This window comes from Microtus pennsylvanicus, chromosome 19, assembly GCF_037038515.1.
Source record: "Microtus pennsylvanicus isolate mMicPen1 chromosome 19, mMicPen1.hap1, whole genome shotgun sequence".
Taxonomy (NCBI): domain Eukaryota; kingdom Metazoa; phylum Chordata; class Mammalia; order Rodentia; family Cricetidae; genus Microtus; species Microtus pennsylvanicus.
This window is the reverse complement of record NC_134597.1, coordinates 16,547,982-16,560,756: the sequence shown is the minus strand read 5'-3', so window position 1 is coordinate 16,560,756 and position 12,775 is coordinate 16,547,982. Positions and strand designations below refer to the sequence as shown.

The following is a 12,775-nucleotide window of genomic DNA, read 5'->3' as shown; positions in this document are numbered from 1 at the left end:
CAGCACCACACACTTGGTAAGTTCTACAAGGGAGTCTTGCATGCAGGGGCATTTGGCTCCATGTACTGAGCTGCAGATGTCTGTTTGAACAGCGGTGTCTGCTAGAGCTACAGCGGTGAGGCTGTGTGCTCCAATCTCTGCTGGAAAAACGGCAAGGAACTGGGTCAACACAGCACATGACTTTAATATCTTCCATCTGCCAGATAAACTAATTTGGAGAAAAAATGAACATGTGAGCAAGAATCATTAAAGTTTTTTTTGTGATAACATCTACACATGTTTCAAAAAGCCGAGCGACAGAGAGTTAGTGTTCCTCTCACTGCGAGAGGGCAGAAGCTGCTCTAGCACATGCAGACTTTGGTGCTGCGGATGGCAAGAATTCCAGGCTTCCCCGGATGAACGCAGAACCTACCTTCCTCCCTCGCAGGCACTGCTGAAGTTCTGGCTTGGTGAGGATGTCATGTTGGCATTTGTGTGGCTGCCAGATTATTTCTCTCCAGTCACAGGTCCTGTTGTCTGAGCAACTGAGGCAAGGCACAATCCACTGGCCTGGAATACACAGCAAGACTCGATTTGGCTTGGTTTCTGCTGGTGAAATCACACTCTGCAAACGCAGGAGTCAACGTCACGCAACTACAGAAGATAATGTGAGAGGCCATTCTCATCTAATAAATCCAGTGGGAAAATGTATAGCCTCCTGTCAGTCAAGCAGGAGAGCAGCAGGATGTCATGTTGTGAAGTAACAGTTCCTGCTGAAGTCAGGAGTGAGTTCTGTCCCATCAAACCACAGAAGTACGAAGGAAACAGGGGACTGTGCGTTACTCAACCATTAACTTGCTTTGGAAGTTCCACAGGACTAAAGCTGATTGGGAGTCCCCAAGTTGTAAGTGGGCCTCGGACATTAATCAACCTGACACATGACCAGTTTACCAGTACGATAAGGGGCAGCTTCCCTGTGCGCAAGAAGTTTTAAATGGAAGGGAGATGCATCAGTGTTTTGACAATTTATAATTTTAAGACTGGTTATTATTCCTTCATTAGATATATGGCATGTTGTGTGTGATTATTTTCAGGGTTTTTTTTGTAGCGGTGCCCTCAGTTTGCTCCAAGTGTGGAAGAGCTGAGTGGTGTGTGCCTTGTGAGGACGCAATGGGACAACGTATTGCAATTAGAGCATGGTGGTCATCTACCTGTTGCTGTTGACAGAGTGTTTCTGATTTTGGATTAATAAAGAATTTTTTTTAATCACACCCCATTTACTTGTTTTGTGGGGGTTGCACTGTGGAGGCTGCCAGCAACTTTCGGGAGCTGGTTCTTTCTTCCCGCTGTGTTGAGGCAATGGGGTCTCATTTGTCTGTTACGTGCACTACTGCATTGCTTTCTCTGGGACAGTTAGTCTGGAGGCTTCTGGAAAATTCTTCTGTCTCACCTCTCATTTCCATAGGAGTTCCAAAGTTACAGCCCTGCAGCTTCCGACTAGGCTTTTTACATGGGTTCCAGGGACTGAACTCGGGTCGTTAGACCATGCATCTTGTGCCTGTACCTACCGAACCATCTATCTCTGCAGCCTCAAGACAAATTTTAAATAAAACTTTCTACCTTTTCCGAGTCTGATTTGTGGGGCTGTTTGCAAAGTCTCTAGTGTGCTATGGATTGCAGTGGAGAGATTTTCCACTTTCAGGACATGAATATAGTACCTATTATATTCACGACCTCAGGGGTGTCAGAATTGTGTATGAGGGTGTTGGTGCATGTCAGAACGGTTGTAAATAATAAACTACAAAGTGAAATACAGTGCAGGGCCTTTATAGATCTGCCACGGGAAGGGGGAAAAAGCACCAGCATATTAAGAGGAAGAAGCTGGCAGGAAAAAAATAAAAGGAAAAGGACAAGAGGAAGTTATGAATTGCAAGAAAGGAGAGGAATGTACACGAAAGTAACTTTAGCAAGTAGAGTATGAACTGAAGTGGGAACACGCCACTCAATTTTCCTGAAATGTAGGAATATATGCTCTTCTCGACATACATTTTTCTTTTCCCTTGCTTTCAAATGTAAAAGACAATCAGAAATTGCCTTATTCAGTGTCTACACACAAGTATTTTCAGCTTCAGGAATGCTCACCATCACTATTCTCTCCTTGGCAGACCATTATTATTATTATTATTATTTTAGCATACTGTTATAACTTCAGGCATCAAGGATGGATCCCGGTGAGGTATTAGGTGCTTCAACATTAAAATGTCACAGGAATATAAAAATAGCTTTGACATGCCAGATGTATTTAAGGGCTTTAGCATATTAACTTATTTACCCCTCGGAACTATCTTGCCACCTCTCCAGCTGGAAGTCAGGAAAGTGAGTAATCTGTTGATTTTCATTGAGAAGGCAATGGAACAAGAATCTGGGTGAAGCAATTAGAGCCCACACTTTTAATTATAAACCTAAGTCTAAGAAACAAAAACATTGATATTCAGATTCTAAGTTACCATTTATGCATTAGAGATCGTAACAGTATCCAATCGGTACTGTAAAATTGAGTAAAAATGTCTGTGATGGTGAACTAACTCATGCTGTGGAGATGCATAGGTCCCCAGGCTCCACATCCTCCCATTAGCATGTGGAACTCAATGTTGATTGCAAATCTGACCCAGAAAGCTTTTGAAATCCTTGTACCTAAGGTACATACTGGCACAACATTAACTATGAGATTTAACCATCTATTTTAAAATATTTTCAGATGGTTCTACAGTAAGGCCAAGGTTACAGCTCACTGTTTCCCTTGGACAAATGACTTGATATTTTTATGATTGAATTTACTACTTTATAAGGAAAGTATGTATGCACCTGCCATGGTGCCTGGCGCGTAGCTGCTCATCAATAGATTTTGGTCCTGTGTCCTAACCACAAGTATGCCATGGTGGTTCATTGGAAAGTGAAAACAGAATTCTGGAAATTTCACTGGATGGACTTTCCTGAGAGATGAGTTTCAGAAACATTGAAAGCATGATATTTTTGTGAACCGTGAAGGGATGAGCCTGTCAGGAGTGAGAGAGAACTGACTAACCTCCGCATCAACTGCACACACAGGGAAAGCCGCATGGAGGTTGATGCCACAGACTGCGGATGGAGACAGAGAGGATAGTACTATTGCTCAAAGATGAAGGGGACACAGAGGGCTGTCAATGGCAAAGAGATGAGATTTGTCTCCAGAGGGTGTGCAGATTCACCTGGGATGGAGTTGGAAAGGGAACTCAGAGCTGGTCCTTACCACACTCTTGTTTCACAGATGCAGTAAACGAAGGCATCAAGAAGTAAGTAAGTGAAATGAGTTTAATCCCAGAGCCGGATCATAATCAGGAATCTCCAGTTTGTTGATTTTGATATCACGTTAGGCTACCTTAGTACAGATCACCAGTTGACAATGACATATGATCCAATAGTTCTTTTGAGAGAACCTCATTATCTGATTATCTTACTGGTTTTTTCCTTTAAGTTTTAAAAAGTTAATTTAGGGGTTGAAGGGATGGCTCAGTAGTAGTTAAGAGCACTGGCTGTTCTTGAAGAGAACTTGGGTTCAATTCCCCGCACCTCCATATGGTCTACAACCATCTGTAACTCCAGTTCCTGGTCTCCACAGACACCAAGTATGTACCCGGTACACATCCATGTAGGCAAAACACTTAATCATGTAAAATAAAATAATTAATTTTTTGAGTTGAATTTATTCAGTGGCTGTGTGTTGTTGGTAACGACAGTGCTTGATAGTTTTCTGAAAGAATGATGGTGTGTTAGGGAAGTGTCTTATTTCTTCCTTTATTTTTAATCCCTGTCATTCAAAGAGCGTCACATATTCAGAACACTTTTGGTCCTTCAACCTTTCTGATAGCTAACTTTCCACAAACTAAGCCTCTCCATGGCTACTTCTGCTGTGAAGAAAAGGTGGTGAGGCTGAGCTGCAGGAAGCAGTCAGGCACGGATGCGCTGAAGCCTTACACACACTGGAAAAGGCTTGATTTGGTACCTGCAGACTTGGCCTCCATGTCACGAAGTATTACATATTTATACAGCCATGGCTTTTCCTATTTTTTTAATCAGCTAGCAATGCCTTTATTTACTGTGAGTTGAAGTAGCCCATCTGTACAACATCTGTGAGGCTGGGATTCTTGGCATCTTAGATGACACCAGCTCTTAACTAAAACTGTCAAAAGGAGGAGGGACATAAACCCTAGGCTATGTATTTACACGCTGAATGAATCCAAGCTACAACTTTCGAAATGAAGTATGATACATATTATACATACATCCCGAGGAACAAAGCTGTCTTTTAGAAAAGTTGTTTTCTTTGTATTTTGAGCTCTGGGCTGAATGCAGATGAGATTTCAGTCACTTGAGTGGATCATGTTTTTAACCTTTCAGAACCACAATGGACATAAAATCATGTAAATACCAAAACAAATTTTGTTGCATAATCTCATAAAATAAAGATCTTTTTAGTGAACAAAAGCCTACATTATAAATGTTTTTTTTTGTTTGTTTGTTTTTTGTTTTTCGAGACAGGGTTTCTCTGTAGCTTTTGGTTCCTGTCCTGGAACCAGCTCTTGTAGTCCAGGCTGGCCTCGAACTCACAGAGATCCACTTGCCTCTGCCTTCCGAGTGCTGGGATTAAAGGCGTGCGCCACCACCGCCCGGCTACATTATAAATGTTAAGAGCACTAGAGTTCTGTCCCACTTTATTCCAAAAATGAGCTATAGAGAAATCTTTTCATTGTTTATATAAGATGATTTGAACTTTTTTATTTAATGATTATTGTATACATACTTCTTTTCTCTAATTTAGAAATATTACTTTTACTTTATTGGGCAATTATTATCTTATTTACAAGAGAATGGAAATCACTTAAAGAATAAAAAAGAAATACAGTATTTTAAAGATATTCAAATTAGAGTAATTGATAAAAGACAGTTTATGCATTATCATATTAGAGGTAAAAAGAATGGATCCAGTTTTGAAATTGTAGCACACTATTAAAATAGCTTCATGGGCCAGGGAATGTTCAACTAAACACATAACTGCTAAGTAGATTTTGTTCCAGCATCATCTACCATGACAACTTCTCCCTTCACACCGAGGAAGTCCTGTTATGAAAGATGAAATTATCTCTGGGAACACACAGTACCTTCTAGAAAAATATTGTCTAGAAAAAATTGCCAGTATTTTAGAGTCTCTCTGTCTCTCTCCCTCTGCCTATCCTCCTGATTGTGTAATAGATTTCTGTGGAAGGAGGAAAGGTTTAAATTTTGGTTTAGTTCAGTAAACCATTTTTTTCTTTACTCTCTATTAGACATTGGAAGACAAGTATGGACAATTTATGTTCTCCAGAGATCTAATCTAGAGAAGCCATCAGTAAAAACGTACTACTCATGTGCCCTTGACGTCTTAGCATATACACACTGTAAAATGTGCAGATACTCCTATGCTTATATATTGTGTCCTTCGTAAAACATGAAAATAAAAACTGATTAGAGACAGAGCAGATGCACATATATTTTCATCTCTGTTAGCTTCCTTGCCAGGACTACTCAGTGCTGTTCCCTCCTCTTCCTGGTATATATCATAGCATTCCGGAGACCACTGGTCTCAGGCACACTTGAAAGGGCATACATCCGAAAAAGCAGGAAGTCGGCTCTGTGGTACTACCATGCCTGGATTGCTCTGGGGACATAGAGAAGCTGCCCTGGCAATGTGCTGGAGAGAGGCTGGCTAGAGAGGAGGGCGTGGCACCCGATGATGGGAAATGTCAGGAAAGCATGTCAGGTAGTAGAACAGATCGGTGAAGAGCTGGAAATCCCAAAGCAGGATTATCAGCGTAAAGTGAATGCAGGAGGGAAAGAGGTGGGAGGGGATTCCGGGGAGGAAGTTGTGCAATTTCAGGCTCTAAAGCACAGCAGTCCGGCAGTCCGTGTGGAGGCCTTCTCTAATGTGGGGGTCTAGCAGTGTACCAAATCAAGTCCATGCAATTAAGTATCAGAAGGCAGTTTCTCCGGGACGCCCTCCTGCACCCGGAAGTTCAGACAGATGTTCCAGGGCTCAGCTGACGCGACTGCGCACTTCCCAGGCTAGAACACACTGCCTCTCCTGAGCAGCCAGTGTCATGGACTTAGCGTGGAAGAGCTTTGGACTCCGTTGTTGTACAACCGCGTAGAATTAAGTTGTTTTATGATTGTCATAAATTGTCAACTGATCCAAACGATACGGAACTGGACACATAGGTGTCTTCTTTGAAGGTTGAATCTGTGTCTCCTTCAGCAGTCAGACACAGATCACGGCGTCTGACCCTACTTAATAGGCCAGTCCCTCCCTGACTGGAGTTTATTATATAGAACACATGTCCAAGAATGGGACATACCCACGTCTGCTAACTGCATGCCAAATTGCAATTTGCCCTGCCCATTTGCTAAACACATTTCCCATTCCAGCAGCCTGGTGAAGTTCACAGCAAGGCGGGAGCAGCTGTTTGGGCTCTCTCCGGCCTTTCTGAGGAGCGGAATCCTGGGGTCAGGATGGAGCAGTAACCAGGGCAGTTGAAGAACACATGCCCTGAGTCCTTAATCTCAGCACCCAGTTTAGCTCCTGCTGGAAGAATACTGAGAGGAGGACTTGGAGAGTGGAGTCTCCAAAGTCTCGTTGCAGATCTGCCCATGGCTCAGGCAAGATTTAATGCTGCAACCTGAGTCTGATATCCTCGTTTCCCTCTTCGTATGAATGCTCAAAATTTGAGGGATATTTGTGGCCATTTCCAATCTCTTTTCTACAATGAGGAGGAATTCTTTAAAACTGGATATTTCTTGTCTATCCACCATGTGTGAATTATGAATAATTTGCCCAAGTATGTAGGGACTTGCTGTAACACCAAAAAGGGGACTGGGGATATTTATGGATGAGGGTGCTTGCTCCTGGGCCAGTGGACCTGAGTTTGTTCCCAGAAACCCACATGATAGAAAGAAAGAACTGATTCCTGCAGGCTGTCCTCTGACCCTCTTGTGCTCTCTCGCTCTCTCTCTCTCTCTCTCTCTCTCTCTCTCTCTCTCTCCCTCTCTCTCTCTCTCTCTCTCTCTCTCACACACACACACACACACACACACACACACACACACACGATAATGTAATAAAAAATACAGTGAACAGCCAGGCGGTGGTGGCGCATGCCTTTAATCCCAGCAGAGGCAGAGGCAGGCAGATCTCTGTGAGTTCAAGGCCAGCCTGGTCTACAAGAGCTAGTTCCAGGACAGGAACCAAAAGCTACAGAGAAACCCTGTCTTGAAAAAATCCAAAAAAAAAAAAATACAGTGAACGAAAGCCAGCTTCCTGCCCTCATGAAACTAATATTTTGGGAAGGATGACAGTCAACAATGAATTACAGATTTAGCTGAATCATAGAGATTGTGGTGCAAAAGAAGCAGAGAGTTAGGAAATGAGTTAGAGGCTAAGAGAAGGCTCCTAGCAGATTGACCACCAACTTGTAGTTTCTAGACGGCTGCAGGTCAGGAAGGAAGCATGCAAAGGGTTTGATTAATCAAGGGTTTCAAATATAAAAACAACGCATTTACATTTATAATATGCCTTGCTGTTTATGTGGGTTGAAAAGGAAAACCCTTCTTTAACACAAGGGTAGACTAATTAAGCACATGCTTGTCTACTAAGAGATTGATTTCGGAGAAAGGATATCCATGTAATCACCTTTCGTGTCCCCAGATAGGCAACTCTCTATTTTAGGCTGCGAAATGGCTTCAATGTAGTCTGAAGAAATAGGCTGCAACCCACAGGCTTCTTCCGGGTTAATCAATAAGCCACAATCCTGCATTAAAATGAGAAAGAGATTAGCTATCACATCATTAATAGATCCCTTGGTAAAAAACATAAGCAGTAAGATCCAAGGCAGAGTCCTGGAACTTACTAGCTGGCCAGTGTAGCCTACTTGGTGAGTTCCAGGGTCACCTACCTGGTGACTCCTGAGGTTGTTCTGCATGCATGTGGCCACACATGAATGCCCATCTGCACACATACATGTGCACATGAAGAGATATTTCACACTTGAACACACACACATGCACACCCACTCACATACACACACACACACATGGATTTTTTTTGTGACAAATGAATTTCAAGGATGAAAGGAATACAGAGTCAGTGGGTGTTAGAAAAGGGCCTTATCCCCGTAGTTGGGAATACTGTGTGCTTGTCGTATGGAAAAAGAGAACAGTGAGACATTGGAAAGAGCTCACTACATTTGGGAATTTCAGATCGAGCCAAACCATGAACTGTTACGTGATCTAGCTTTCTCATTACCAAACTGTAAAGGGGAGAGAAAGGAGATAAAGGAATTGCATAAGACCTCAAGTTCTGTGGCAGGCTGTCTTGTGTGCCTGCACCACAGCCACCCGTATTTCCTTCCTACTTTCCTTTAACTGTTTTTGTTGATGTTGGAGGTAGCTATGTGTCCCATGTTTAAAACTAATCTATTTCCTAACATTTCTTGTAGATAAAACTGGTCACAGGCAGAGCTTTTGTCCAATTTCAGGAGTGGATTTCTTCTTAAAAATGACAACAACAATGAAACAATTTTTAATGTTTTTTTTAATTTAAATTTATTTACTTTGTGGGTCCCCATATAGACGTGTATGCCACAGGACATGTGAGGAGGCCAAGGGACAGCTTGAGAGGGAAGTTGCCTGGCAGTTTGAGGGAATTGGTTCTCTCCTTCTACAGTATACATTTCCCAGATTTGAACTGAAGTCATCACTCTTGGCAGCAAGCTCCTTATTCTCCGAGTCACCTCAGTGTCCCCCGGAGTTTATGGCACCCTGCCTTTCAGGACAGGATTATGGCAGCTGGAACAACTGTTATGGGACCTAAGGGAAAAGTCACAGCTGTGATGATACAGTTCCGCCTTCCCTGGTCTGCAGCCCCTGCTGCTGGGTGTTTTGGTGTGTACGAGTCAAAGAGAGCTTGCTTCAGTTTCTATTAGCCGGGTTTGGGGTCACTCACAAAACAGCTACATTTGACCTTACGAGTTACCATCCCCAAATCTGTCCTGTACCCTATAAGCTCATCAGGAGCTCACTAGGCCCCGTTTCTAGGTTCAACCTGTTACCAGTCTCTCTTCATTTTCCCTAGCATCCCACAAATCCCCAGGCCTTTGCTTAGACTGTGTCCCTCTGACTTCATTCTCTTCCCTCCTGACTTCCCCTGATGCCATATGGACCTGTGTATTTGTATTTATTTATCATTGGATTTGCTTTGACCTCTTCATGGATCTCTCTTGTCAGCCCTCTTGCCCGCCCTTGCGTCTGTTTCCTGTATTGTTGCTAAACGCCTTTCCCACACACAAATCTTATTAACTCCTCTTCCTGCTGGAATGCATTCTCTAGACTGCATGGCAAGTATTGGCTCAAAGAGCCGCTGGTTTGTCCAGGGTACCTTTCTCTGTCTCTCTGTGTCTTTACTTTCATAGATGCCTGCTCCCCTCCACTCTCATCTCTTCTGAGTAGCTGGCTCTGATGCTCGGGTGTAGGGTGTGTGTGGCATCGCTCATTTCTTATTAACCTATGGTCACTTTCTTTATCACTTAGTCCCTGGCTGTGAGAATGGGAAGGCTGACTTCTATGTTTACAGTTTCTGTCTCTATAGTCTGCCACTGGGGACACACAGATAAGCAAGTGTATAATGTTAACCTTTAGATGCACTGTTGGGGACATGGAAGATGTGGTGTGTACCTGTGTGCTCCTCAAAGCGACAGTCAGGTTATTGTCTTCCAATTGTGAGGAGAAATGATAAAAGTAAGTTTAGCTGGTAGTATTTCATCTTAAGGTCTTTAAAAACAATTTTTTAAAAAGTACTTCCATTTCTTTTATTTAGGATGTCATAAAATATGACCCCTAAACTATAGAACACAACAAAAATTAAATGATGCTAAATGAAACGCTTAGAATATTGTTGGAGAATATTGCTTAAGTCATCAGAAAATGAGTGCTCCAGAAACAAAGTAAATTTTACTTTTTCTACAAAATCCATCATAAGGGCCTTCTGAGAAACTTTCAAGGTGTCCTGTAAGATATGATATTCCATGAGAAGTACTGTAAAATGAAAAATTTAGATTTGGAGATCTGCCAGGACTTTGATTGAAGTTCTTCTGTGAGACTCAATGTACAGTTTTGATTTTGAAACCTTTGTTTCTTTTTGGCAAGAATATGTTTTTCTTAAGCACATACTGAAAAATAAGATCATATGTCCCGAGTTGAATGTTGCTCAAATTTCAGATGCCTATTAAGGAAAACTACACCATAAATAAGCATAACTTGGGGCAATACTTAAATGAATATGGCCGTTTATATACTTAGGGTATGTAGAGTTTTATTGTTATAAAAGTTCCATCTTCACAAATAAAATAAGAGACATTAAGTAAACATACTTAATTTGTTAAATATGCATCAAGCAACTCTTCTGCTCCATGAGCACTGGAAAGAGTATCAATTGCTAGCTGGAGTTTCTAAGATGCCTTCCTCATGGGAAAAAAAAACTAACAAAAGCTCCATGTTCTCCATTATGAAATGAAGCATAATGATAACAATAATGATAGTTGAAATCACTATGCATTTCTTAGCATCCTCTATACACCAGCGCACATACTAGGTAATTTATAAATACTGTCTTTTTTTCCCCTCATGACAGTTTATCAATTTAGAGATAAGAAAAGAGGAATGCTGTGTGAGGTAGGGTTTGAACTCAGGTCTACCTCATTTTAGAACTCAGCTGCCTCACCTCGGCATATTGATGATGTTCCTAAAGATAGGGTAAGATGCTACTTTCATCGTCTGAGTTGAGGCTTTCTGGGAAAGGCCCAGTCCTTTTTCTGTGGTGACCTGCTTTCACCTGAACCCCATTTAGTATTTGGCTGGGTCAAGATTCAGCTATATATGGACTCAGTTTGATATATATTAGTCTACAATGTGAACTCATGGCAACAACCATGTATGAATTAGCATGACTGTGGGCATGTGATAATCACTTTAAACGTGGCTCCGAATTGAAAATAATGTCAATGTATGGCATCAATAAAAAGGAAGAGATTCATTCAACGATGGGCCCCAGCTCCAGCTAATAGGCCATCAGAACAAAGACAAACAAGAAATAAAAGTAATTCTGTCTTACAGACAGCCTGGCATGCTATAATTCCAACTTGCCAGACATTAAGTGCCATTGGTGCAAGAGTGGCATGAAGATTATAAGGGTAACCAACCACATTCAGCTTATTTTGGAGGCCTGTGCCACAAAAGAAAATTCATGCATGGTACTATTAGCATATTCCAAAGCCCATGGCTTAGGAGGGCCTAAGTGGGGGTAAACTACTATTGCTGTATTGCTAAGTCCCTATGTTTTCAAGTTGCTTCATATATATATATATATATGTATATATGTATGTAATATATATATATATATATATATATATATATATATATATATATATATATATATATATGCTTCTACCCACTTACTAATATTGTCCTCAACCTCGGTCAGAGATGCTTTTCCCTGCAGTGGCTTTTATTGGTGTAAAAGTTCCAAATTTACAAACATAACAAAAGACGTTAACTAAGCATGCTTAATTTGTTAATAAGAGGCTAATGCAGAAACTTACAACTGGTCAAAGGGCTGAGAACAAGTGATAACTGAATACTCCACCTAAAGGGTAGATCTGTGCCAAATCCCCTCCTAACGCTTGAGGAGCATCACAGAAGAGAAGGCAGAGAGGAGGTAAGAGCCAGATGGCAGGGAAGAGAGCTGTGGATGTTGTCTCCTGGACATGACAGACCCACTGCATTCGTGAACTCATAGCTAAGGTTACCTCTATAAGACTTGCACTTCTTATAGAATGCTTGAACCCACACAGTGAAGAACCATCACAGGGCATGAGACTACTGTGTTTCTTCCCTAAGCAAGTGCCAAGGGACTATAGCCCTACGTTGTATTATGAAAGTATTTTAAGTTGGTCCACAAGAACTCAGGAGGAAGGGAAACTGAAACAAATTACAAGCAGATGAATTCATTATTTTCCATTAAATATACTAATATGATGTCAATATTTGGAACACTTCTTCGTGTTTCTCATGCATTCCACACCTCTGAACTAATACGAAGTTTTGTTTTCAACTTAGACCTCAAATCAGTTGAGATGGGGGTCCCTGTGGTCCTGAAGGCTGAGGTCCACTCTGCAAAGTACACTGCAGTCCTGATGGAGAAACATACATGTGTCTCTGGGCTTTGTAGGATTTAGACTGGAAAATCTGTGGGTACGGAGCTTGTGAATGACTAATGCTTCCCACTTCCCGGGATCTAGAAACCCCAAGGAAGGCAGCCTTTCTTGTGGTCGCTCAGCACTTTTGGTTTGGGTTCCAGCTGGAATCCAGAAGGGCAGATATAAAGGCAAATGAGAAGGAAAACTGAATTTATATGTTTGGATATCTGAAAACGCTCAGCCCCTTTGGATGCATGAACAAAGCAATGCTGAGCTGGAACTGAACGTGCTGCTTTGCACTCACTTGCGCTTTGAAGAAGTGGGGTCTGCTTGGCAAAAGTCAAAACAATAACAACAACACAACAACATCAAGGAAAGGTCATTTCCGATTTCAAAGAGCAAACCTGCTCTTTGTACATTAAAGCTGAAATATCAATGACTGGAAACAGCCTGTAGGCCACAGAGATGTTTCTAAAGAC

General features: G+C 41.7%; 1 protein-coding gene across 3 annotated transcripts in view; it reads right to left on the bottom strand.

Annotated features, from left to right (window-relative positions):
- Cped1 (cadherin like and PC-esterase domain containing 1) overlaps positions 1-12,775 on the bottom strand; it is a 277,882-nt gene that overhangs the window by 35,393 nt on the left and 229,714 nt on the right. For 2 of the 3 annotated variants that reach the window (XM_075953492.1, XM_075953495.1), the window contains 2 exons: positions 7,739-7,856; positions 413-549 (listed from right to left, as the gene is read on the bottom strand). The exons of the other annotated variant lie outside the window; for it this stretch is intronic. In XM_075953492.1, the coding sequence (XP_075809607.1) occupies positions 413-549; positions 7,739-7,856 (255 nt within the window). The remainder of the gene's footprint in view (positions 1-412; positions 550-7,738; positions 7,857-12,775) is intronic. 3 annotated transcript variants of the gene reach the window in all.